This window comes from Lingula anatina, chromosome 2 (assembly GCF_051362555.1).
Source record: "Lingula anatina isolate TDL-2025a chromosome 2, LinAna3.0, whole genome shotgun sequence".
Lineage (NCBI taxonomy): Eukaryota > Metazoa > Brachiopoda > Lingulata > Lingulida > Lingulidae > Lingula > Lingula anatina.
Genome location: NC_141768.1, coordinates 3,442,708 through 3,470,214, shown reverse-complemented (window position 1 = coordinate 3,470,214; position 27,507 = coordinate 3,442,708). Strand labels below are relative to the sequence as shown.

General features: G+C 35.0%; 3 protein-coding genes and 1 long non-coding RNA gene across 6 annotated transcripts; 2 read left to right on the top strand and 2 right to left on the bottom strand.

The window, feature by feature from the left end:
• The first annotated feature begins 446 nt into the window (after positions 1-446).
• Positions 447-6,725, top strand: LOC106166121 (chitinase-3-like protein 1). Its single transcript, XM_013544552.2, has 10 exons — positions 447-602; positions 2,167-2,218; positions 2,506-2,751; positions 2,960-3,148; positions 3,728-3,969; positions 4,269-4,393; positions 4,808-4,925; positions 5,238-5,408; positions 5,784-5,906; positions 6,224-6,725. The coding sequence occupies exons 1-10, from the start codon at positions 585-587 to the stop codon at positions 6,371-6,373; spliced, it is 1,434 nt and encodes a 477-aa protein (XP_013400006.2). The 5' UTR covers positions 447-584; the 3' UTR covers positions 6,374-6,725.
• LOC106166122 (uncharacterized protein C16orf52 homolog A) lies at positions 6,717-8,946 on the bottom strand. The gene is made up of 3 exons (XM_013544553.2): positions 8,681-8,946; positions 7,988-8,200; positions 6,717-7,665 (listed from the first exon to the last, which is right to left on the bottom strand). Exons 1-3 carry the CDS (start codon positions 8,781-8,783, stop codon positions 7,466-7,468), a joined length of 516 nt encoding a protein of 171 aa, XP_013400007.2. The 5' UTR covers positions 8,784-8,946; the 3' UTR covers positions 6,717-7,465.
• Positions 8,947-9,900: 954 nt separating this feature from the next.
• LOC106171498 (uncharacterized) lies at positions 9,901-12,182 on the bottom strand. The gene is made up of 2 exons (XR_001239310.2): positions 11,615-12,182; positions 9,901-11,221 (listed from the first exon to the last, which is right to left on the bottom strand). It is a non-coding gene; the product is annotated as an uncharacterized LOC106171498 (long non-coding RNA).
• LOC106166151 (spastin) lies at positions 12,159-26,846 on the top strand. Of its 3 annotated transcripts, none has more exons than XM_024076049.2 (15): positions 12,159-12,653; positions 16,175-16,258; positions 18,460-18,543; positions 19,765-19,965; positions 20,669-20,820; positions 21,064-21,205; positions 21,572-21,636; positions 21,961-22,035; positions 22,455-22,526; positions 22,926-23,001; positions 23,478-23,569; positions 24,247-24,449; positions 24,636-24,706; positions 25,047-25,087; positions 25,242-26,846. In XM_024076049.2, exons 1-15 carry the CDS (start codon positions 12,200-12,202, stop codon positions 25,365-25,367), a joined length of 1,938 nt encoding a protein of 645 aa, XP_023931817.2. In that variant the 5' UTR covers positions 12,159-12,199; the 3' UTR covers positions 25,368-26,846. The 3 variants fall into 3 exon arrangements, with proteins under 3 accessions (XP_023931817.2, XP_013400070.1, XP_013400069.1); XM_013544615.2 differs by having other exon boundaries at positions 12,160-12,653; positions 19,765-19,905; XM_013544616.2 differs by lacking the exon at positions 19,765-19,965.
• Positions 26,847-27,507: the final 661 nt, after the last annotated feature.

Here is a 27,507-nt window from a genome sequence, read left to right as displayed (position 1 = left end):
TGTCGGTAATAAATGAAAATCGTTTCTAAAGAGAGTAAAACGCATTTTTAAAGCCTGTAAGGCATGACAGCGTTAGGCTCAAAGGCCTGCACGATGACAGGTCGAAACGCCATGCCTCACAGGTGAAAACATGTTTAGTCTCAATTAACAATTTGCCTTTTTAACCATCTTAACAAAAATATGATAAGAAACTATTCGCCATTTTAAACAGGCTACTTTGATCATTTTAGTTACATAGCTCTTCGAAACGCTTTTCACTGGACGGTCGTCAAATCGATCTGGACTTTTGACAAACATTGTTAATCCGGAAATAGTTTTTTTTTTTAAATTGTGCTATGTATTATCCAAACTGGATGTCTATCCATCCCCATCAGCTTGTCTTTAAAAAAAAACCGCCTCTGCTGTTCGGTAGGCCAAGTGTGTGGCTAGTATAAATAGCTAAGATCGAGTTCAGTGGCATTCTTAGTCGCTAGGTCCCAGGATTCTGTTCTCACGCACCTGTACGCATATAAGTGTAACATTAGGCCTATGTTGAACTGGAAACAAAAACTTGCGCTCCGTAACTGTACAATATTTACTGGAAGATGCTCTGCATTCGATTGGTATGTTAACATTTTAGTAATTATTAATCTTAAGTAGATGGTTTGTTAAAAGGATAACAACTGTCCATATGAGATTCATATTTCACAAAAAAATGCATTGTAAACAGCTTAGAAATATAATATATTCCATTTTACCACCAAAACAGCGGTTATTGCATTCTGGAATCTGTACTAGCCAGCAGACCACATGGACCTTCATAGATAGCTATTCCTCCGTAATAATCTCCTAAGAGTTGATTATAAAAAAATCTTTTTAGAAAAATATCCATGGACTAACTCTATGTCCGAAAGGATTCATTAACCATTGGTAAGTATGGGGAAATTGTCGTTTACCCCAGGAAAATCCATTTTTAGGCTAAAACGAACAGTTGTTATCCCTTTAACATAATGAAGTGACAATGAGTATTAGAGTCATGATTTGAAATCTGAATATATGTATTCATTTTATCACAAAATGTTTATTATTATTATTATTATTATTATATTCCTTGTTGTTGAAATATTCGATCTCAAAGTAACAGAAACGTTTAGTGACGTAAGTCTCTCTCTATAGTTCGTGCATGGCGAAGTTTTTTTAAAGTGGGTCTGTCAGTATCTTTATTTTTAGATACTTAAAAGAAAATATCTGTAACTCTACGTATGCTAAATGGCCACTGTTAAGAGATTAATTTTTTATCGGTAAGACGCTCTTGTCGGTCTTGCACTTGGAACTATGACGGCTTTGTTAAATACGTACAGGACATCTGGGTTGGGTAATTTACTGACTAGATTCTGGATTGACGTTTGTCATAAGGGCACCTGACGCTGCCAAGGCTTAAAGGAAATAACCCAAGAATTGACGGTGATAAATGCAAGAGTTGTAAGACATTTTTTTTTTCAAAAGAAACGTGAAAAATGATATGTACATATAGGTTACATCCTGCGAAATTTCCGCTCTTGTAATTGCTAAGCAGCTTTTATTATTATTGTTATTATTACTTTACGATTGATAGTTTTCACGACCTCTCTTTTGTACCGCTTTTTCTCTTTTTCTCACTCTTTTTGTCTCTGTAAAACAAATACACATTCTTGCCGAAACTTTCTGTTTTCTAATGAGAGCTATTTTATCACAAGGGCTTTCAACGATGAATGGCAGGTTTTTCGTCATATTTTACTTTCTTGTATGACACGTTAAGAGAGATGTATATTAGGACGCTAAAATTAAGTGTTCCTAAAATTTATGTATAATGTCTCTGTGTGTTATGTTCAATCCATGGCAATGGGTATTCATCCTGTATTATGTCCTCTCAAACTTAAGTACCAACCACCATGTTATGAACGGCAGTTTAAAATTATATTAATTCATGTCCCTTAACAAGAGTAATGATTCATTCTCCATGGCCATTTATAAACGAATGCCCCGGTAAATATACTAAATATTCGTCGGGTGTGCCCAGTTTTCTTTTTTACTTTATGAACTTGGACTCTCTCTCTCTCTCTCTCTCTCTCTCTCTCTCCATGCATTTTATTTCATGTTTGTAAAAACTACTTACATTCATTGGTTTTGATGCTTCATTAATTTCAGATATGGCTTCCCGCACTTGTTATGATGCTCGTCAGGAATGTGACGTCAACTGGTAAGAATCTTACTGCTTCAAACGACAATCCTTTTTTCGGTGGAGGAAATAAATTAATAACAAACATACAACTATTTTCCTAAAGCCGGTTTTTTTTAATATTAACATCTGATATATACTGGTAACTCAAAGGCAGAAGGACAACTTTTTGTATCGGAATAGCTAGGCCTAAGGCGACCAATGTAATAATTACCAAAAACAGATTTGTTCCGTCACAAAGCACATTTAAAACACATTTTCAAAGCTATTTGTGATATATCTTGTATTGTGGTACATTTCTCTCGCAGTTATTTGTGATATACCTTGTCTCGAACAAGACGCTATCTACCCTCATCCCACCGACTGCAGCAAGTACTGCCACTGCTCCTGGGGTACACCCTACGAGAAGACGTGTCCGCCCGACCTGCTCTTTAACGACCTGTACAAGTATTGTGACTGGCCAGAAAATGTGGTTTGCTCAAGCTCTTCCACAACCAAATCGACGGTGACAGACGGTAACACCAGCGAGTTGACGGCGATACCAACGACACAATGTAAATATTGTCATATTTTTTCTTTTTTCTTTTTTATCAACTGAATTATCAAGTAACATACGTACAGGTGGTAGTGGGAGTGGGGTTAGAGACATTTTTGCCAGGACGGCTCCGCATACATGAGTAGCAGTTCGCAATTCAATTTGCACTCTTTCATGGCATCGATTTTAATATGAAGCCACATATTTCACAAAATATCATTTTGCAGATCAGCCACCGAATAAAAAGGTCGTTTGTTACTACACCAACTGGTCACAGTATCGGCTTGAGAATGGCTTTTTCCCCGAGAACATCAACCCGGACTTGTGTACTCACATCCTTTTCGCCTTCGCTCAAATAGTTTGGGACCCTTCTACAGCCCAGTATCACCTGGCCACATATGAATGGAACGATGCAGGTAAAGTAACAGACAGAGATAGCATTAAATTGATTGGGGATTTTTTATTTTATCCAGTGCAGTGAGTGATGGGCGATAACGGGCTAAAGGGTTTCAAAACGGCGCAAAAGTGGAAAACTTTGGAGATACTGAAGGTCTGAAGGATTTGCACTGCAAGAAATTTGCAGGTCCGAACTAATAACTTTTTTGTTAGTCTACGTTTACATGTGATTTATTATTATTATTATTATATTTTAACATAACCCTTGCAAGTCCAGCGGACCTGCGATGTCAAAATTCTTGCAGGTCCTCTGGCATTTCAAGCGGTCATATAGCACGACCAGTCGGGCAGTTAGTTACCACTCGTCTTTATTATAACAAACGGTTACATCTACCGGTACTTCGAAGTTACAGCATTTTACGTTTTATCAAAACAAAACGCTTCTTTAGGTACGAACGGCGCGCTGACTAAAGATGTGCACTTGCTCTCATTTTGAATCATGTCTTTAAAGTCTTTAATGCGCTTATAAATTTGTTTTGCCTGTCCTAACTTTGTTTAGATTTGAACACATCTAACTGTTTTAAAATCTCGATTTACAGTGATGTGCAATCGAGTGATTCAACTGAAGACGCAGAACCCTTCTCTCCGGGTTATGTTGTCGGTGGGAGGGTACTCACATGGACATGAAATATTCGCAAATGCATCCAAGACCGAGTCCACCAGAGCTGCTTTTATCGACAATGTCATTAGATTTCTTAAAGAACATAAATTAGACGGCTTAGATGTAGACTGGGAATACCCGGATGGAAATACTACGTCACAGTTTAGTGCGCTTTTGCGGGTGAGAACGGCTTTTATATTCTCAAAATTTTTATTTCTTTCAAATATATAAGTCAACATCTTTTGTATTTTAGCAAGTAGTTGAAAATACATAGCTCACGTGCATGTAAATCCTTATTCGTACTCTACCCAATGATATCGTTGTTGAAAAAGGCACATATTGGCACATGTGGGCACTTTTGGTTGGTTTGATTTTCGATCACTGTTTGGAAACCTTGAAATTCGTTGTGCTAGCCTCAGTTCAAACACAGCTTTGTATATTTACATGAGCCTTAAATTTTTGCTCTTCATTTTCCAAAGGAAATGCGACAAGCGTTTGAGAGAGAATCAGAAGAAACGAAACAGGAACGGCTGCTCCTTAGTGCTGCGATGGCTTCTGGTGGCTGGGTAATCAACATAGGATACGATTTACCTGCTATTACACCGTAAGTATGGGGCCATATGCGAAGGGGAGGTTTTTAGTTCTTTTAACTCTGGATTTACCACTGAAGCAGATCTACGTAGTATTTTCCCTTTAAAAAATGATCAATATGTATTTTTGGTTTTTTTTCAGCATAATTGTAAACCTTTCATGTTTTCCACCTGACCAACCCTATCCAATTAGGCAGCTAGGGTTTGCAAATGATTTTTTAACCTGCCTGCTTGCGCCTTGTTGGTCTCAAACCTGTGCCTACTTCAATGCCATTAAATTTTTTCAGACACAAGATTTGATTTATTTAGATTTAAGAATGTTATCTAAAAGAAGTGAAATAATGGCGAATAAACCGAATCCACGCATACATTTCTTACTTTTTAAACTTGAATCGAAACCGATTTAACTACTTTTGTTTGAAATTTAGGAGTCTCGATTTTCTCAACGTGATGACTTACGATTACCATGGCCCTTGGAGTGTACCACAAGTAATGAGACACCACAGCGCCTTGTACAGAAGCAGTATAGATGAGATATATAATATAGTGAGTAAACATAATATTTTGCTACGTACTGTCATTACGATTTTGATTGCGTGGCACATCTTCAGACACAACCGATTTAAAGTCGTCATGATCCAGACATTTTCTTTGCGAAATTAGTAACGATTTCTATCCAAAGATCCATCCGTATAATTTCAGTTCTCTTTTTTTTAGTATCAATTTCTTTTAAATTGAAGGTCTCCTTCATAAAATCTCATAACCTAACGTTCTCAATTGTGGCAATCAGATTCCACAAACACGCCAAACCAAGTTAAAAGTATGAATGAACTAATGTTTTCAAACTATCTATTCTAGGATTGGACCATAAAGAAATACCTCGCTGCCGGAGTGCCGAGTTCAAAGCTGGTGGTAGGGATACCAATGTATGGTCGATACTTCATCATGGCAAATCCAAAAAAACACGATATAGGGGATCCTTTCGTGCTCCCCGAAGAACAAACATACAGTAGTATGCCCTATTACAAGGTAGAGCACCATACTTCGAAAGCGTTTCTTCATAGGAAGTTTTACATTTTCTTAATTCAGCTGTTAATTTGCCAAAATAAGAGAAATGCTCATCTTTGTAGCATGTATTTTTTCAAAATTAACTTCTCCATATACATTTTCAAAGATAAGCTTATTACAGAGGGCGACATTCAAGCTTTACAGATGAGCAGTTTGGAAGAATATTTCCGATTTGTGAGCAAAATTATATTTTACTATGTGGCTTTTAACAATATTTTAACACGTTTTTCTTCCAAAAGAACAGCTTTTAGAAACCATTGGAACGGATGGCAGTTAATAACATGGGAGTCAGATATTGTGAGGTCATGAAACATCCCTGGAATATTATTTTTACAGATTTGCGAAAAGCGAAAGCTCCCTGGGTGGAGCGAGACGTTGCACCCTGAACACCAAGTGCCGTACGGCTGGTACGATGATAAGTGGGTGGGGTTTGACGACGTCAGCAGCGTTCAACGAAAGGTATTCCGGTCAACAGGGTATTTGTACGAGCGCTCAGTCTCATTGGACCATCATTTTATTTGTTTGTTTTAGTACCAGTATGTTGATTAATTGAATTTAATACCGAAGCAGAAAAGTGTAATTAGATTTTTGACTGTTCAATGAAAAGATGGACCTCCGTTACTATGAAATTTATATTCCATGAAGAAAGTCATAAAAAATTATGTTTGCATAATTTTTCGATAAAAAAATACAATATACGCGACTAAATGCACATTTTTTAGGAAATGAACTTTCTTTTTTCTTTTTTTTAATAAGCTCCCGGACTTTAATTTCAGGCCCAGTATGTATGCAATCAAGCCCTTGGAGGGATCATGATCTGGTCTTTAGACTGTGACGACTTCAGTGCCAGTTACTGTGGGGAAGGCAAATATCCACTTCTCTCCAAGATCAATACCGTGCTGGAGACTTGTTCTGGTTCTTCTTGAACTGAACTTCGGATATTGGGGGCACATCTACCACATTTTGAACATTGTGAACCAGACCTTGGCGTGGATAGTCTTCAGCACCACTGTCATGTATTTTGATGGCAACAGCTAAACTTTCTTCTGTTTAATGAAGTCAGATTACCATCACGTTAATAATATCTAAATTTCTTATTATCTTGAAGCGGTTCTACAATTTCATTTGCCAAATCTGCCATTTAAAGATTACTTTGTAACTGTGTGAGATTTAATTATCTTTCAAATCAATGCTCAAGATTAACTGTTGTTGAAAATAAAACTGTTGATACTTAAAACCTGACTGCATATGCTCTGACAACACAAGATATACTTAATAATTGTTTATTTTTCTATATATGAAAATTTTCAAATAACATTTAGAATGTGATTAAATAGCTAGAAATATAAAAGTACTTTGACACAGTGGAATATGATAACAATAGTCTTAATTATTTAGCAAGCCAAGCACATTCCTCTGCATTATGAAAATATATAGTACAAAAAAGATCTCTGGGTTACCATCATAGCCATGCTTCTCAGAAACAATAATCATGGAAATCCAGAAATAATTTGGTTTTGATCATATCAATTGAAGTAGCCACCTTGCAGGTAAGGATTGAAGACAGGATGGACTTATTAATGACAACATTAAGTTTATTTTGTATACAGGGCAATTATCTTATAACAAACATAATTATAACAATAACAATGTGACCCATTACAAAGAATAAGGTGAAAATGACTGAGGACACTATCATTTGAAGTAATATACAGGATGCATTAGATTGGCTTAATATTTCTTTACTTATTATAAATAAGACATTAACTTTGGATAAAGATATACAGCAAGATGACAGGATTACAACTGGATCTTCTTTGCACAAATTTCTGGTTTCAGTCATACCAGTCAGGAATACAGTCTTCTCTCTAAATAAAAATATTCTTACTTCCACAATATTTCTCACAGCCCTGATTATAAGAATCGTCTTTCTCAGAGTTCCAAAAAACATATATTTGTATATGTAGCACCAGTGTCTTAAGTAGACAGTCTTTTCAATATTTTTAAAACAGATATGACTAAAAGACTGCACCAGGGAGTGGTCTACATATCTGTTCAGCCAACAGTTCAGATATAATTGTAAAAAATATACTTAATATAAAAAGCACATATGAAACTCCAACTTGACTCTGGGTTGGAAGCTGGAAGGGGTATCCACCAATTTCATCAACATAGAACCCCATTGGGAAGACTATACCAGCAGTACAAAAGGATATCACTGAAAATAAAATGATTTTATTGAAATAGTGCAGTTCAGTACCTTTTTGAAATACCATATTTGTTACATTTATACAAATGAATTAAGGAAAAGATATTATTCAATGTCAGTGGATTTTTTTTTTGGGGGGGGGGGGGGGGGGGGGGGGGGGAGGAGGCTCTGTTCTGAACCAAAAATTCATCAAGGTTCTAACTTGAATGCCACTTCTCAAGTTGAGTAAAATACTGAACAATAAAGAAAACTTGACCATCACCTGGAGAGCTCAACATATCGATAGCACTAACATCAAGATAAAAGGTGCACAAACTACACTAATACTTACTGGCAAAAAATGCAAGCCATTTTGCATATTTCTTGAGCACATCTTCCCAATGTGATAACATCAGACACATCACATTAGCAGTTAGGCATAAAATACCAATAATAATCAACACAAATGTTGTCGTCCATTCTATTGAAAGTTTGGGGCTGACACAAATTTCATCACAGTTGTGGATGGTTAAGCATTGCAGTGTAAGTCCCAACCTCATGTTTCCTGTAAATATAAGAACATGATATCAAGTTTTATGTATTTGTGGGCTACAGCTTTAAATGCTTGAAAGAAACACTACAAAGCAAAAAGCAATCAAAAATAACATACATGTACATTGTGTATGCAGCGGGGTCTAGAAAAAACAGGAATACAAACTTTAAATACCCATTTCCTGTTGTTTAGATCTTCAAGGACCTTTAACATAGACAGAAATACTTCAAACTTGAATAAAATACCAAAATAATTTTAAGTTTTGACAGTATAATATTATTGGTAAATATTCTTATCAAACTGGAGTACAGAGACAGCTGCTAATGTCTGGGATGACTCTCTGGACAATCATTTCAGTAGGATATCATTCATTAAAATTCGAAGCAAAGATGCTGCCAGCCACAATACAGTCTTGTGTAAAGACTAAGATCCATCATTCTGTCTTAATAACATACATGGCATTAGGTTACTTTGTGACATAACCATTCTTACCTGCCGCCCCCGTTAGTATCCAGTCTGGTAGAGCTAAACTGGCAATCGCAAACAAGTCCGCTAATCCGAACAAAATTCCCGAAATCAGGACGATTTTGTTCATGGCAACAAAGTTCAATATGATCCAGCCAATGTATTCTATTTTCCAGGGGTCATTGAGTTCTTCAACAGCATGAAGATGGACCAATTTTGGACGGTGACGTCTTCATTCATTTGGTAAAAAGTTTCATCTTAAACATACGCGTTTTGCGCATGCGCGACCTAAATTTGACAGGTGCCTCGGATTTCTTTAAAAGAAATATAATTATACTATAATATTATATTGTACAAGATCATGATAATCTATGCACCATTAAAGAAATAAATTCAATTAAATAATTATTATTTTAAAACAATCCTTTGCTTTTCTTGACGTCATTGTACGTCATCGATTTGTGTGTACCAGCCGTCGTCAGTTCAAGCGCCGCCATGTTTATGAACACGCACGTAAAGGAGTCGGAGAACCGCTTATTATTGTTTTTAACGTTATTTTGGTTGAATTTGTTGTTGACTTTGGATTTTGTTGACTTTATTATGAAGGACTCGGAGTCTGGTACCGAGAACCGTTGGAGGCAGACGTAAGACGGTGGTACGGGAAGAAAATTGGTGATATCGGAAGTGATATCGCATTGAGATTGGGAAGAATTTACGAAGGACAAAAAAGCATTTTAACAGTAGAGTTATCGTGCAACGAATGTCTCACAAGTGCAATTTTTGTACTTATCCTTGACTGTATGTATGTTTTACAAGTAGTTTATTTCAAGCCCTTTCAGTTTGCGGTCAGTGAACTGATTTGATATCCATTCACGTCTTTGATAGCATTATAACAGTGGATATTATTGTGCAATGAATGTCTCACAGGTGCATTTTTGTTTACTTATCCTTAACTGTATATATGTTTTACAAGTAGTTTATTTCAAGTCCTTTCAGTTTGCAGTTAGTGAACTGATTCCCATTGGAATTTTGGAAAGTGATTATAAAATGCAGAGAAAGTACCACGATTTATTTTTCCCAAAAATAAATTCTTTATATGAAAGGCTTAAAAATTAGTTTGTCTTTTTAGTGATAATTGACACTCAATAAAGAAAATTCCTTTAAAATTGTAACATACATTTTTCTTTTTTCTTTAATAGAGTTTTTTCTTTAAAGACCACTTGAGTGCAACAATAGAGAAAGTAACGTCAATAACTATTCAATTTTATTACTGAAAATAACACCAGTGCTACAAATATGTATACTTTGGGTGCTAACCATATATAATTCACCGTATATACTGAAGACTAAAATATATATATACTTTGGGCGCTAAATATACAATTCAAATAACGGAAGAATAAAAATTATTAATCAATTCACTTATTCCATTTAATCAAAAGATATAATCAATGGGCACATATTTGTAAGAGAACAACAGACATACAATCTTATCTATAGTTGGGTAATTTTCCCCATTTTGGAGTCTCAAAAATTCTGTTGGTGAAGTACTAAAATCTGAAACTTGCAACATACTAGACCAATGACACGTTCAACATGAATATATGTACATTCATAATTTTGCATGTTCTTCTAAATCCATGTGACGCAACTGCGATTTCCCCTTGATCAATGCAGGAATGGCTAATTCTGCTTGATAAAAACCCATAGATTCTTCAATTGTAAACCCCCTATCCACCATACAAAATTACCTGGCAAAAGATTCTATAGAACCCATATTCTTCAGTGAAATGTTTACCTAATGTTCGTCCATCCCAACTCTCAGTGGAGCAATTCCAATGAGATATTTAACTGAATGGTAGTGTTTATAGTTGGAATAAGTGTACACTTGGTTCAAGGGGGTTTTCAATATATACTTCCAAACAATCCCTAATAACTGCAACTTTCTCACCAAATTCTTTTCTGAATGACATTAGCATTGATACCCTCAGACTTTCTCTTTATGCCCAGTGCACTAAGAAGATCAATCAGCAGATCAAGGACAGGATGAAAACTTTTTCGAAAAGTTTACACTGACACATTTACTGGTATATCTAAAAAGCTGTAAAGACCCTCTCTTGAGAATGTATACTTTTTCAAAGCAGTTGAATCTGCAACCCTTGCATTATAGTCATTTTCAATTTGTTCAATATGTCCAGATGTTAAGTCAGTTTGGGTCCCTATGCCCTCGGTTTGAATCCCCTTGTCACATGTTTGAGTTACTATCTCACAGTTTTTAGGATCTGATTCCTCAGATATGGCCATGGTCTCCTCAGCTCCTTGTGGAATGTCTGAGTTTGTCATATCATCTTCTAAGGGCATGTTCCCAGAAAGAAAACAAGGAGTTTACAGAGTTGAAAGTGATGAGATTACATCTATTACTTTTCTTTTATTGCCTCGCTGACTGTACTGCTGGTATCTAAGTTGCATTAGTTGACCCTGTTGTCGTCGTTGATGTGTGGCCTAAAGAAAGTGTTGGAATCCAGGACAGATTGTTGCTGTCCTGCAGATACTAGTATGCACTTTTTCCTATATTAAAATAACAACAAAAAAGAAACATTACGTAGTAACAGACAAAAAAACTCAATGCACTTAACATGTCATAAAAAAACATCACTGACTGCATAGAGTATGAGAGATGTAAACTTTAGCTTAACTCTTTAGAGAACAATCCATGCAGACAATTAAAAAAGAGCAACAATTCTGTTTGGTGTACAATAACTTTACACATCATAACAATTATGAAATTGAATTCACTTATATGTTACTTGCAATTTCTGGTACAAACAGGAAAAGTAGGGAAATGTGACTGCCCGTCAGAGGTCCCGCCCCTCAGTATTAAGATTTTTAAGTATAAATAATGGCTTTTTGACAACGTGCCAAGAACACTAGTGCAATTAACAATTTTCAAAAGTGGCATACCTCCAACAAAGTGCTTTGAGCAAACGAACGTTCTATCCCATTTTTCTTCCGACGTACTATGTCTTTTCTAAGCTGCCTTCCACATTGCGTCTCCTTTCTTCAGATTTTCTTTTTGTTTCATCTCCCTGTTCCAGTATAACTTTGAAATAACTTAGATCTCTGCCACTTCTATTGGAACAACCGACTATACCGCAACCTATCATGTTTTCTAACCAAAATATAAAGAGTACAAAACTTAACACTGGCATTAACGAAGTCCTTTACTGATGTTCAAAAACATGGCGGCAACACATGCGAGGACTGTCCCGCACCAAGTATGACATCACGGAAAAGCAAAGGATTGTGTGGCTTTTCGAGAAATTTAGATACAGACTTTACCAGTTAGGAAGAAATAAAAGAAAAAACTCTTCACACTGAAGGAGAACCATATGAAAAAATGAAAGAACTACTAAGATAATGAGAAAAAAAATATTTTGAAATGTCTAAGACAGTAAATTTGTCGTTCGATGAAAGGGAGAATTCCTTCGCTATTTATAGTAACGTCATGTGACCTCTACGTCATTTTTGTTATGGCGGCTGCAAGAGATGCATCGGAAAGGCAGTGGGCGCCCTTTCGGCAGGAAAAAACAAGAAAATAAACCGAAAGTTGCAGAACGAACTTCATATTCCTGCCACACAAGGAATATTCGAGTGGTAGCGTATCCGGTAGTATTGCTGTTTCATCTGATCCGAGCGCTTGCTTTCCAACTTTGGTTGCTCTTGGTGTTTGCTTGCAATACGACCTCTCGTTTGCTTCCAAGAAAATACAACCATTTAAATCGACAAGACTCTGCTACCTCGGATATCCAAGAAGTGGTCACCATGTCAAATGGAACGCCATCAAATCCCGGGACAGGTCCAGCGGAACCCGTGTTGTCAAGACAGAAACAGCATCACAGAAAGGCATTTGAATATATTTCCAAAGCCTTAAAAATTGACGAGGAAGAGACCACATATCAGTTTGAAGGGACAGTCATGGCACAAAAAAGAGCTTTTAGAGGTATGTGTTATTACTTTAACGATTCCACATTTAATCTGTGCTATGTCAAATTCACCAAATGTTCTGCTGTTTAGAGAACAAAAGATGAGTTGAAGGGGGTTGCATTTGAATAAATCCGAATCTTTTTAAATAAACCAGCAGGAGATAAGATTTATTTCCCAGAAAAGTTCAAGGGGAGGGCTAGTGATCCAGCAGGAGATATGAAGTACTAGTACAAGCTTTCAGTTGTTATACAGATGACACAACTTGTGTACTCCACTGAGAAAAGAGTTGGGAGATGCTTTGTTTCTCAATTTATTGATTTTAATAATTAGAATTATATTTTTCAGTTTTTAACATTTCTAAGTAAAATAGTTATTTTCCGTTTTTGGTGACTTTACCTTTTACACTTTTAATGTAAAAGCCATCCTTAATAGAAATGTAGATAATTTTGCCATCTTTAGTTGTAGCACAAGGTAAATATATGCAGTTTGTTCAATTACAATGGATCTGATGAAGCAAATGGCTAATTGATGTTAATGAGATATGAAATACAATTTCCATGTGAAACCATTGACCGTATGTTTGAGCATACAAAAGATATCCTGAAGCATACACAAGTATTGATTTCTCTCACAGTCACTTGTTCAGTTTAACGTGAGGGCAGTGTCACGAGAAACTGTTAGAATACTTACAATAGGATATGGTATACAGCAAGCTTATAATATCTAAGAACCTGGATTTTTTTCTGCTAATTTCATATTAGTTTCAAATTTCAAAATTAACAAAGATATTAAAGAAAAAATCCAGTCTGTCTGTACTTATGAAGTGACTGTGTGTGGTGTTTGTGTTGATAATTGGATTAACAGCAGAAAATTGCCCTGCTGCATATGCTGCCATATAATTTGCTGGCCAAAAAAAAAAAAAAAAAAAAAACTTTTACTTTCTCTTTTGTGGGATTCTACTTCTGACAGGATTTAATAATGTCGTGTCAGTGATGTCACCATAAATGATGGTGAGGGTTGCGATGCAAAATAGGCAACAATAATAATAACAAATATACTAATAGCAATTATAGAATTTTACACAAAAAAAAAAAAAAATGTTAAAATGATAAAATAAAAATAAATACTAAATAAACATATAAGTTATGTTATAAATAGTGATATATACTTAAGCTTGAGTTATCAGGATTAAAGCATTTACCTACTAACTGCACTTTGCTAATGCATGTGTTGGTTCTGGTATGTACATTGTGAGGCCCACTCATCAAATAAAGGATGTTCTTTCTGTTAAGATCAATCTTGGACCACCTTCAAAACCTGATCAAGTACTTACTTACTTAGGCCCATCACCCCTGTTAGTGGGAAAATATGTGATATGCCCAATTTTAGTTAAGGCCTTTTTATCTTGTAAATGAATTTTCAGTAAGGACAATGTGTTTTTACACATTTTTTTAACTTCTGGAGAGTAATTTGCATACCAGCTATGTGTATGTGTTGCATTTCTCTAAATGATCAAAACAAATATGCACACACACTCACACACATGTACACGTACACTGATGCACATAGCTCTATACTTGTAAACAGTTGATATGAAAGCAGTGTGGAAATGATGATTCATAACCTGTGTCGTCTAAGTCACTATGACGTATTTGCTCTAAAGCTTGCATTTGCAGTAAAATATTGATGTATGACAAGGTTTCTTGGTTTGAGTTCCTTACATAGACCTGTATATAAAGTTTGATGGTTAGGCATTGTTTTCATGACTTGCTTATTTCATGATTAATGACTTTTTTGATTCACAAAAAATAAATGAATAATTAATGTTAATGTTTTTAAAAAAGGACAACTTAACATGTCTTTCTAAACCCTATTACCATTGGTGTTAAAGCAAAATTAAATGCCCTTAGGAAGTAGGCCTAATCTGCCATTATAAAAACTGAGTTGAAGTAGGAAGCATTGTTTTTCAGTTGTAGTTTATAGTTTGACAACAAGTGAATAAGTTTTAATTCAATTCAATTCAATTTATTTCTGTACTGGTACATAGACTGTCATGACCTTGTACAATATGATATACTAATGACGATACAATACAGTTAGTGCATTACCATCTTTATATAATGGACATACGTATCAGTAAAATTACTCATAAAATATTCTATCTAAGCAATGCGATAAACCTTGGTGTGATTTTAAATTTACCATAAACATACTATAAACATGTTACACAAAAAGAATATGTTTAAACTTAAACCAAGGTTACATAGCTGTTTAAAGCCAGTTTGATGACATGGATAATTACGTTGTCTTTGGCTTTGAAAAATTTGCTTACTATAGGTGACCAATCAGAAACATAAAATCTTTTGTGCAACACCTTTTTGATAAGATCTAAAAATAAAATAAAAAAACAATTTCATTAAAAAAATTGTATACAAGTACAAAATGTAGCTGTTGTGAAAGTTTGCATTTAAATGATAAAGCAAAAAAGTCTTGATTTCATCTCTCTCATGATTATCTCAGGTGGTTGTTTGAGCCAACTACGTATATCTGTATAGTTATGACTAGCCCTACTGGGTAGCAGTATTTCCATATCTGAGCCAGTAAATATATATTGATTTCCACTTACAACCAGTTCTTGTGATAAGGATAAAAGCTGGCATTTGATGAGTTTAGTTTCCTACTAGATTCAGTTATTTATGTGCCATGTGTGATTTACCTCCTGTGTGTTCACTAAGTACCTTACTGAAAGTAAGAGATGTCTAAGCTTACAAAATGTGATTAAAAATATTTTGCCAATTAATTTTTGTTTTGACCCAAACAGTTTGCCAGAATTAGCTCCGGATATTATTAACAATGTTGTGATATGTTTTTAAAGGATATATTACAAGTGGAAGCACAGCTGTGTACATTCCCTGTATTGCACACTAATTACTACTACCATCTTATTGCAACACTCAAATAAAATCTACATAAAAAATAACATAATGTAATAAATAACGTAAATTAAAATAATTAATCACTCTGTCAGCCAAATTTTACTTTTGAAAACTGCAGTGTCTTCAAATTCTGGTCATGAACTTGAAAAGATTCATTACACGCCATCAATGCAGGGGCCTAACATTAAAACCGTGGAGTCAAGTTGAGGCGGGGAGACCATCAAGGAATTGAGTGGCTTGCTTTTAACAGGGTCAGCCATATTTAGTCCGTGGATCAGTTGGTCCGCGGTTCATCTGTTCTGAATATGTAGTGTAATCTCAACGAAATAAAAATTTTGAAATTTGTTTTGTTATGTTATATGTTATGTGAATTGGATACTTATAGTGAATAGCTAGCATTATGCATGTTCAACATACAATTTAATTAGATGTGAAGGAGGGGGAGGTTAACCAAAAATGTTATTGCAAGCATTTATGGTGCAATCTAGCTTTTAGACAGTTACTTAAACCTTCTTAAAGATATCCTTATTATTTCTCTAGAACTAGTATTTGTAATATTTAAATTCTAATTTTTAACACTAAATGATTGTTCTGATTCTAGCTAGAAAAGAGCAAGCAGTGGACCTTTACAGGAAAGGTATTACAGAACTTGAGAAAGGAATAGCTGTACAGTTGAAAGGACAAGGTAAGATGCTGTGCACTGACATAAAAGCACTGCATTTAATGTATTACTCTGATTATCAATTTTTATGTTATTTACACAGTCAGTCTTTCCCCTCTTTTATAAAAAGACTAAAATCTTTAGGTGTCTTAAGTCAGATAGACAACTACCAGAATCTGCCAAGATTTGGCTGACAACCATATTTATGACTTTCTCCACAAATGATATGATTATATACAAGCAAATTGGATCCAGTTTGTTAAGATTAATTACTTTGTGAATAATGGTGACAAATATATTGTAGAAAATTAGGTGTTTGTATTTATATCGCAAGAGGGTAACAACATATTATTTTACATTCATACCGAGAGAAAGAACTTGCATTCATAAAAAAAACCCTAAAATTGAATAAAGCATACACTGTCACATTACATCTCAAGGTATGTATTCTTGCATATTTACTCCTGAATTTGAATGTGAGTACCATTGCTGGTGTGAAGCAGACTATAATTGAAAAGATCCCTGTAATCCCAGCAATCTTCTGATTTCCACATCAGTTTATAAACACCCAAATGGTCCTGATGGTTCAAACATAGTTGCCAATAACATGTCTCGTGCCACCATAAATCTCTTCCCAAGAGCATGGTAATACTTTTATTAAACAATCGATCAATATCAATTCAATCATCTCTGCACCATAGGCACAGGGAATAAGGCTCTAGTTAGGGGATTTCATTGATGAAATAATGAAGCTGACCATGGGGCCATTCAGAAAAGAATATTTGACCGCAGGGACGGCGTGTGGTGAGGCGTATGAGAGGCAGAGAGACTATTAAAAGATTAGGCGGTTTTTCTTTCATGTACGTCCGCCATTTTTAGTCTCAGGATTTGTAAAGCCTGGCTCAATTCGTTGAGAATGCGGTCTTTGAGTATTAACTGGTCCAAGGCTCAAATATGGTGGACCCTACATGAAAAGAAGACCGCTTAATCCTGTAATGGTTTCTCTGCCTCTCACATGCCTCCACACACAGCTAGCAGAATGGAGCTGAGATTTAATTACTGTGCCCGTGCAGGGACGGCACATGGGGAGGCATGTCAGAGGTGGTGAGACTGAGACCATTACAGTATTAAGCAATCTTCCTTTCATGTAGGGTCCACCATATTTGGGACTTGGACCAGTTGATACTTGGAACTCCTATTCTGAATGGCCTCTATGAGCGCAAGTTGATCTGTGAACTAACAGATCTGTGGACTAAATATGGCCGACCTCACTTAAAAGCAAGCTGCCTAATTCCCTGATGTTCTTCCCAACTCTACATGGGCCATTAAATGGATTTTATCTCCCATCCGAGTTTTAATTGCTAGGTCACTGCTGGGACAGTGCGTGCGGAGGCTGGGAAACCATCAGGGGATAAGTTGGTATTGCTTTAAAGTGGGGTAGCCCGGTAGGCCATATTTTGTCTGCAGGTCTGTTAGTCTGCAGATCATCTTGTTCTAAATGCGCTCCATGAGAAACAATGAACTGTACTCCACCTGTCTACTAAATACACCCAACAGGGCAATGAATTTATATAAATTGAGTAAATTGATGACTAATAGCATACATATTTATGAAAGGATATCTCACATTCATCTTTGTTTGATTGAGACAAAGGATAATAATCTTTAGAGGTTTCTGAACTCTGCACTTCTAGCTGTTTAATATTTATAGCTTTGATTTCCCTTCTGTTGTCAATCTAACTCTTTGTGTACTATTAATATTTTTAATCAATATCCAATGAATTGGAAATAATGAAACATTGCATTTTATCACTTGAATTGTAGTACATTTACAACAGTTTGTAAACATGGTTCCTTATGTAATTTAGTGGATATTCCTTAAGCATCAAAGAAATGTCCTGTTAAGAGCAATATAGGAAACGTGGCATTGTTTACTTTAAATTAATTTCATAATTTTACCAAATACATCCCAAAAATTTAATTCTAATGCAGTTCTTGAAAATGTATTTTAGAAAATGTTTTAATATTCAATTTGTGTTTTTATTACAATTACCATTCTTAGTATTTTAAATGCACCATCAAACTTTTGGTTGCAAATAAATATTATTATTATCATAACTTCAAGAAAATAAAAAAAAGATGATTAAAAAGAAGAAAAACAAAACAAAAACATTCTTAGTTTTTGTAGATACAGTTTATTTAAAATACGGGTATTGATATTGCAGGGGAGGCATGGGACAGGGCCAGAAATCTCCAGAGCAAGATGTTGACCAACCTGGTGATGGCGCAGGACAGACTGGATGTTTTAGGTACCAGTTTTACTGTTTTACATGTTGTATCATCAATGTTGTACATGTTTTCTATGTATCGTCAATGTCATGCATGTGCTCTACGTTGTATCATCAATGTTGTATGTTTTCTATAAATTGTAGACAAGTGATTTGGATCTATTGGAGCTTTTACAGAAATTGTGTAAAACCATGTGCAAAGATGAATCCAAATTAATTCCCAAAAGAAATGCATCCATAGAATTTTGACTCTACATAGAATGTTTGTATTTATAAAAAGACTAAGGCAGTGTAGATCAGCTTGGAAGAGTCAACGTAGAAAAGTTAAGCGCTCACAACTGATATTCTGTGAGAAATACACCCATGGTGATATGTGATCAATGAGAAAGACAATTTAGAAATACACTCTAATAGTGAATCAGTGGTTACAGGAAGATGGTTTTAGGAAAAGAAAGACAATCTACAAATGCACACTGAAGGCAGATCAATGATTTCTAATGGGAAAATACCTGTGGCTAGACAATGAACAAAGCTGTTGAAGGCACCATCAATTAAGAACCAATTTCCCCTGTTACCGAGGAAGCAGGCAGTACAATAGTTCACTTCACTGGTTTAGCATTAGAGCTACTATCATACCCTAACATGTCTTGCTATCTAAACACAGTAGGAGCAGCTTTATTTTGCTGAAGGTCATGTGTCTTAGATGAGCAGCAGACGTCTTTTGTGTGATGTTTTTCTGGATATACCGGGGTATATTTTCCTGGGATTAGATAATGAAGATTAGATTTTTTTCTATGAAATGATTGAAGTGTATGCAAGCCTCTCAAGACTAGAAAGTCAGTACTAATGAAGGATGAACAGTTGAGTGGAGGGGGTAGGGGGTGGGACAAAAAAAAATTGTATTTAGTTATTGATTACACTGGGGTAAACTGCATGCAAACAATATCATTTGCTTGAAATTATAGTAGTATTTGTGCTGTTCATTGTCAACCCTTGCTTTCTTATTGTTAATCTCAATGTAAACATGGTGGTTTCTGAGGAAATCTTATAAAAATAATGATAAAGATGAAAATAATGATGATATCAGATTTTATTGAATTAAAAAAGAACAAATTATCTTAAGCCTTGCTAACTTAAAATTACATAGATTAAGACTTATTTATGATACTTCTTAGAATCCACCATTCTATTCTTTGTTTATTATTTGCATTTGGGTTGAGTTGTACTTTTTTCCGCTTGTAGAAAAGGCCTTGAGGACAGATGACTATATGCCATCCCCAGGGGCAGGACCCCCAGGGGAGAGGGGTGCGGGTGTTTTAAATACCCCCACTCCAGGAGCCTCAGGTGGTAAACCCGTACCCACCACTGCCAGTCCCTGCTCAGGTCAGATGCTGCCCCCTATAATAAAACTATCAACGGAAGGAGAAGAAACAGAAAAGCATGGTAGTTTATTTTGGAAGTGGAGTCCTGTTTGTACCTTCACTACTCAATGTGTTTGATACCACTACTGAATTAGAAGGCTCTTCCAGCACACATTCCTTAAATACTGCATTTTGCCATTTGTCCTTGCACTTTTTTTTTTTTTTTCGATTCCAAGCCTTCCATATTTTTCAGCAACATACCCGTTTTTGACCAAGCAAAACCAAAAATTACATTTTGTTTCTACTTCAATAAGCAAAAAAAAAAAAGAGCCATAGAAAAGTTGCATTATTGTAATAGTATCAGGTGTCTATCTGCTAAGAGGCAATTTGTTGTAACACGATTTTTTCCTGTTTCTTCTTCTCTGTGGTGCCATCTGATGATCTCCTTTCTTCTATGACAAATTGACAATAAAGTGATTGTGTGTTTTTACCTCCTCTCGTTGTTGTAACATAAATGTTCTTGTACTAACTTCCAATGGAATGTCTTTCTTCATAAATTGCATCTGCATGAATATGTTATCCCACAATATCTGTCATGATCAGTGATGTGTGTTGTAATTTAATGTGTTAGTTGATTGATTGTGGGATTGTAGTCTCTTGAAAAGTTGCACAGAGAAGCACTTTTATTACAACCTATTGTAAAAACCATGTGAAATTACAAATCAGATAATTTGTACTCGGTTTCTTATAATGTTATGGCATTCTCTTTGTTTTCTTTTTTGCAGTTGCTGAAAAGAAAACTGCTCCATCCAGAAGAATCCCTACAAAAGGCCACGCTAAAAGCAATTCTTTGCCCCGAGTGGGTCAGCGCAATGTCAGTCCCTCCACTTCCCCGAGACCAGGTGCAGGCACCAGGAACAGAAGAAAGGGGAGTCTGGTAGGGATACCTCTCTTCTTCTTGATTCTGGCTCTTCTGTATCTTTATATTTAGAGCAGGACAAAATTTCATGTTTTGAATTTTAATTACAAAATTTTGGGTTTACACCATCAAAATATAGTCCTTGTAAATGTCACAGTAAAACATTCACTGAAAATATTTAATATATTTAATTACTCTATGTTGAGACATATCACAAGGCATTTTGTGAAAGTTTAAATGTTGAGGATGATTATTTTCTAGAATATCCAGCAAAGAAGATCTCAGCAGAATAAGAATGTAAATTTTAATTCTGAAAACTTCAAAAATGTGGACAAGCGTCTAGCACAAAGTTTATTAGATGAAATAGTTGACCAGGGACCAGCTGTTTCATTTTCTGACATAGGTATGTGGTATTTATATATATCAAATTGATAAACATCAAATGTGCATTTAGTGCACAGGTTTGCTTATTTATGTGCAGTGAGTGATCTTGGTATATTTAGGAAAAAATTTCAAGTTTGAAAACTTCCTTCCCCAGGGGATATTTGACTGTTTTCCTTAGTTTTCTACGTCCCACAAGTGAGTATTGGTGATTGTTTAGCTTGCATGTTGAGCCTGGTGTTATTGCATATCAACATGGCTCCAGCAGATGAAAAATTCCCTCACACCAGGATTTTTACACCAGAAGAACATTTTCCAGTTCATATAGTCTGTATTTTGACAGATAAGCACACTTATGTTGCTAACCTGCTGGCTTTTCCTTTTCCAGCTGGGCAGTCCGTTTCCAAGCAAGCCCTGCAAGAAATAGTGATTTTGCCTTCTCTTCGACCAGAGGTATATCACCATTTTTCATATCAAAATAAAAATTGTTCATAGTTCTTAAAGTTAAAATTCCTTTAAGCAAGAGCCAATGCAAAGTTTAGTTTCAGAAAATTATGGTAACAAAAATATACCTCAGGCATGCACAAGTGCACTGTTTTTGTAATGTTTTCCTATAAAACATTGAATCCAATCTTTGTGTGTATTCATTCATTTATTTTTCTCTCTTTGGAACTTTTTGCAATGACTATGCCCACCAAGTATAATTTGCATCTTGAAGAGAACAATACAATAATACAAGATATGAACCAATAAATTCCTTTTCTGTTGAATCCTTAGCTGTTCACAGGCCTGCGAGCGCCAGCCAGAGGGTTGTTATTGTTTGGTCCTCCTGGTAATGGAAAAACAATGCTGGTGAGTAGCAAGATTTGGGTCTGAGGTTATGGAAAAAATTTTTCCGTACAGATCCGTTGTGAAAGTGCTATGCAACAGAATCATAAAAATAAAGACTGAAGTATTGGTTAATTTTTATAGGGTGGTATATATGATTATGTGTTTTCCTACAAATGTTTTTTTTACCCGTCCAAGGATAAAGTTTCTTTTAGACAAATAACTGGATGAAATTAACCAATTGAATTTTTTAAATATAAATCAAGTTTTTTTTACTAATGAGAATGTACTAAAATGAAGTTTTTCATTATTGATAAAAAGTACAGTGTAGATGGAAATACAAATGCCTTAGGGAATAGTGTAAGATACAACATTTCTGGTGAATTAGTTTGCATGTGTTATAATTTTCATTATTTAATGATGAAATATATTTCTTCTTTTAGGCAAAGGCTGTAGCTAACGAATCCCATTCCACATTTTTTAGCATAAGCTCTTCAAGCCTTACATCAAAATATGTGAGTATTTGTTTTGTAAAAGCAAAAAAAAAAAAAAAAAAATACGGTTTTGTGGATCTGAGGATCAATTTTTGACATAAATATGTGTTTGTATCTGACTTAAAAGTTGTGTAATTAGTTTCTCTTTATATCAAAAGCTGTATACAAAATAATTAATGAACAGTATTATTATTATTATTATTATTCCTAGTCACCTTGGAAATGATTATCTGTATACTCTAACTGATATGAGAAGCTTTACTGGTGTTTCACACCAAGTGGTACTGAAAATGCTATCTAGATAAGATCCTTCTCTTTGTTGTTTTTCCACAAGTTGATTCTCCCTTTTCTCACCAGCATTCATTTCACTACACATCTATTGTGAATGAGATGACTTGACAATGGTTTCCTGTTTTTTAGGTTGGAGAAAGTGAAAAACTTGTGCGGGCATTATTTGCACTTGCCAGGGAGCTGCAGCCTTCCATAGTGTTCATAGGTAAAACATAAATGAAAGGATTATTTAAATTTTGTGCTGGAAAGTAAAAGAAAAAAGTGATTATTTTTAAAATGGGAAAATAACTTATATTTTTAAAAAGATTTTTTTCTTTAAATCAGTTGACTGGTGGTTGTTAAACAGTAATTGATTTTAGATTTGTGAGTAATTCAAAATCTTAGGCTCATAAAACACATATGCTGGGTCCAAGTTAAAATTGACCACTGGAGAAGAATGAGTTAAGAATGAGAATCTTATTGATCTTCTTTAAGATAGTTGTAGTAGATAAAAATCAGACGCTGAGATCAGTTGTATTAAGATGAAAAAGGTGCAAGCCTAGGATGAGAAAAGGACAATATTGGGAAATTAAAAAGAACTTGTTTACTTTGACAGGCTAAAATGGAACTTTTCTTCTAACTGTTGCAATATCTTTTATCTATAAATTATCAGCTTTTTTTTTTTTGCTTGGGGTGCTGCAGATGAGATAGATTCCATGCTGTGTGAGAGGAAAGAGGGTGAGCAAGATTACAGCAGGAGAATAAAGACTGAATTCCTTGTGCAGTTTGATGGGGTAATGAATAGTATTTTGACACTCTTTTATCTGAATCCATTGATGTGCTGGGATGATTATACTTACAACAGGGGCTGCTCCAGATATAATTTCTGACAGTCTTCCAAATTATCTTTGTTGATCCATCCCCCATTTTTTGACCGTCTTCCGACAGAGAACATTACATACCCATCAATGTAAACTTGAAAATCTGACCACCATCTTCTGGAAGTCCCTCAATCTGTCCCTGTACAACCTAATAGATAATTATCATTGGTTAAATCAAAATTTTGCATATATATATATATATATATATATATATATATATATATATATATATATATATATATATGATGGATTTGGTGGCAAACAGTGATACCGTTTAAATTTTTATGGCTTCACTAGATAATGTTTAGTATACCTGAAAATTACTGAGTGAGTCCTAGCATGCAGTGTGGTTTTTATTTTGAAGTTTCAAGATGCATTAAACAAACATTGAACAACGATGGATCACGGTAGTGACTCTCATTTTCCTGACTGGTGGTAATTATTGGATGTTAATTAATAACTTCACTTTCTGTCAGAAATTGAGCCCTATATCAAATTTATCATCTTTCCCTCTCACCATTAATAATAGATTTAAGTCATATATGAGAATTGAGCTGGAGACTTACATTATTGTTTTCTATTCCTGTCAGGTAACAAGTAACAGTGAAGACAGAATTCTCATCATGGGTGCAACAAACCGACCTCAGGAGCTGGACGATGCTGTGCTGCGTAGATTTCCCAAGAGGATCTATGTCGGCATGCCAGATTTTGAAACAAGGCGGGGCATGCTGACCCATTTACTCAGCAAGCACAATAATCCCTTAACAATGGATGAAATAGATAGACTAGCAAGGTATGGTTCTGTATTACTGGGTAAGCATATGTAATTAAAGTTATATGAATCAAATAGGTTGCCAATTTAATATTTTCTTAGTATGTTTTCCCCCTGTTTGCCCCTTTTCCCTGTATGGATCCTGATGGTTGCCATCAATGAGACTAAACTGAAGAGATATTTGAAGGAAACTGTGTCTTGTTTCAGGAGCTGTGAAGGTTATTCTGGCAGTGATATGAATGCTCTAGCTAAAGATGCTGCCTTGGGACCAATTAGAGGTAAGAATTAGGGACTGGTTCTGAAAACTGGAAGTTAATATTCTCTTTAAGACAAAAGCTTTTAGCTTGCTTCAATGTTGTGGTGCTTTAAAGACCAAAAATACTTTTAAAATATTTTGCACAATTGCCTATTTATAGAAAAAGGAATGAGAATGACTTAGCTTGTGCCAATGTACATAATAATTAAGATTTATGAGTTTTAGTTTTTATAGCCTGAAGCATAAATTCTCATAATTTTTCTTGTAATTTTGGTGTATGCAGATTTTGGCATTGGTCTTATTGCAACAAAGAATAAAGGTGTAAGTAGACACATATATTATAATTTAAATATTACTTTCAGAATTGAATCCAAATGATGTTAGGACCATGGATGCAAGCCAGGTAAAGTTTTTGTTAATGAAACTCAAATAGATCTATTTAAACAAGTCCAAAAATTCTGTTGTCATTGACATTTTTTAGTTACAGACATGCTAAAAAGACCTGCTAATCACAACTTGTAGAAACAAAACCTGATTATCTTATTTTATAATTTCAGATTCGGAACATTCGCCTGTCAGATTTTGAACATTCATTGCGCAAAATCCGCTGCAGTGTTCCTCAAAGAACTTTACAAGCATACGAATCTTGGAATCGGGAATATGGGGACATGTCAGCTTTATGAGTTTTGCATACGCAAAAGACCTTACAAAAATATCACTTCCACATTGGAAAATTTTACTTGGGGTTGAATAAGATCTCTCTTTTGGAGCTATGTATTGGCGCCCAAATTAAACTGAACTGATTTGAAATAAACATCTGAGTCTGGCTTACCATATTTGTTGCAGAGTGTTGGGAGTACCCAAGTAATGGCAGGGTCTGTGTATTGTAAAAGATAAAAACCCAGCTTGACAGGTGCCCCTGGTGGGCCTGAGGGTGTGGTGCTGTAACTTATTGATTCTGCTTTATCAACTGTGTTGCTGGAGATGCTGGGCAGGTTGTAGAAAATCTCTCCAGTCTGATGTTCAGTGATATGAGCTAAGAATAGAGAATTATGGGTCATGAACATTATGATATTATGAACACAAGACTCTTTATTTTATTCATTTATTTTTGTTTTTGCCAATTACATTCCTTTTCACCAGATTAATGCCAAATTCATGAAGAAGTAATATAAGATTTTTTTTTCATTTTCTGTAGTGGTAGCTAATCAATAACAATTATTTGCTAGCATTAGACTAAATGGGTGAAGTTTGGGTTAAAACAAGTTTTGGGGGAATTGTAATGGTTCATACTTTGTGTGGACAGGAACTGAATATAATTTATACTCAGCTCAAGCGTAATGGGAAGAAGGGTTTTAGGGAAGTTCTATAAGATAAACCTTATCAAAAAAATTTGTACTAAATAATAAGTCATCTATTTTCCTTGGAAAAAATCACAGTGAAAGGCATTCCACATCTTCAGTGCAATCTTACTTTGTGTAAGTGTGTTGTACAGTACGGTACAGGCTGTGGTTGATGGAAGCATCTGGTATTACAGGGATTGCCATTTATTCCCATACACCTATGCATAAACTGAACATTGCAGCATTTTCAATCATATGGGTTCTCTTTAATGTTTAATATTAAAGCAATCATAAATGGCTTTTTAAGAAAGCTTTCAAGTCTAATTAACAATTACATTAGACCTGTGTGTCTACGTTTTGTTTATATTTTCATTTGGTCAACTTTAGTTGTATGAAAATATTCCTTTGTGACTGGAGATAAAATATGAAACTTTTTTATCCAAATGTTGAAGTAAAAATAGTTTAGGGGGTTATGAGATTAACTTTTTCAAGAGCTCCAATTTTAAGTGATTTCTTTTGTAAAATAATCCAAATTAATGTCTCCTCTTGCTTTACTTCCATGACAAAAACTTTGGATGAAACGAATTTATATATTTTGTAACAGTTTTTGCAAAGAATATTTTGAGTAAAAAAGACATTTATCTGCTTTGTATGACCTTTTTGTTGTTGAAGTCCATTTTCCTATTTATTTATATTCATTTATTTAATGTCATCAGTTGTTTGTCATTAAGAAGGTAATTTAACAAAAAATTTAACAAAACTGATATCGTTAGAACAGTTTACATGCAGCGATATATGAAAATAAATATATGGAATGGAGTTATTTTTATTCTTTTACAGTTAGTTACCAACAGAAAGTGTTTCAACATATATTGCATAATAGGCAAAATTATGCAATGATGAAGCATTTAAAGAAAGGACATGTTTATACTGAGGCAGTAACTCGATTTAATAATATAATAATCATAAATTGTGTACACGGACACTGAAGAACCAGGATTTTATGGGATGGGGGAGGGCACAAAACAAACAGATTCTTTCATGCAACACAAAGCAGTAGGTGAGGATGTTTTCACTGCACTATTCAATGCACAGGAATGGAAAATTGCTTGGTTTTTGTCTCATTCAAATTCTTTCATTAAAGTTTATTTTTCGGGGGGGGGGGGGCACAGTAATTAAATCTCAGATCAATTCAACTGGTCGAGGGATGACACGGGGGGGAGCCGTGTGAAAGGCAGAGAGACCATTACAGGATTAAGTGGTCTTCCTTTCATGTAGGTCTGCCATATTTAGGTTGTGGCCTAGCTCGCACTCAGCTCTTCTAATTCTGAAGGGGGCTGTACTTTCATCATGGATGCACCCTTAGCATACATTCTTGTGTGACCAACTTTGTAGGTAAAAATTGGACATCCACATTAAAATGTTCACAGCATGTGCAGAAGCCACAAAAGGGTTTCAAGACAAACGCTCACAGATCTCT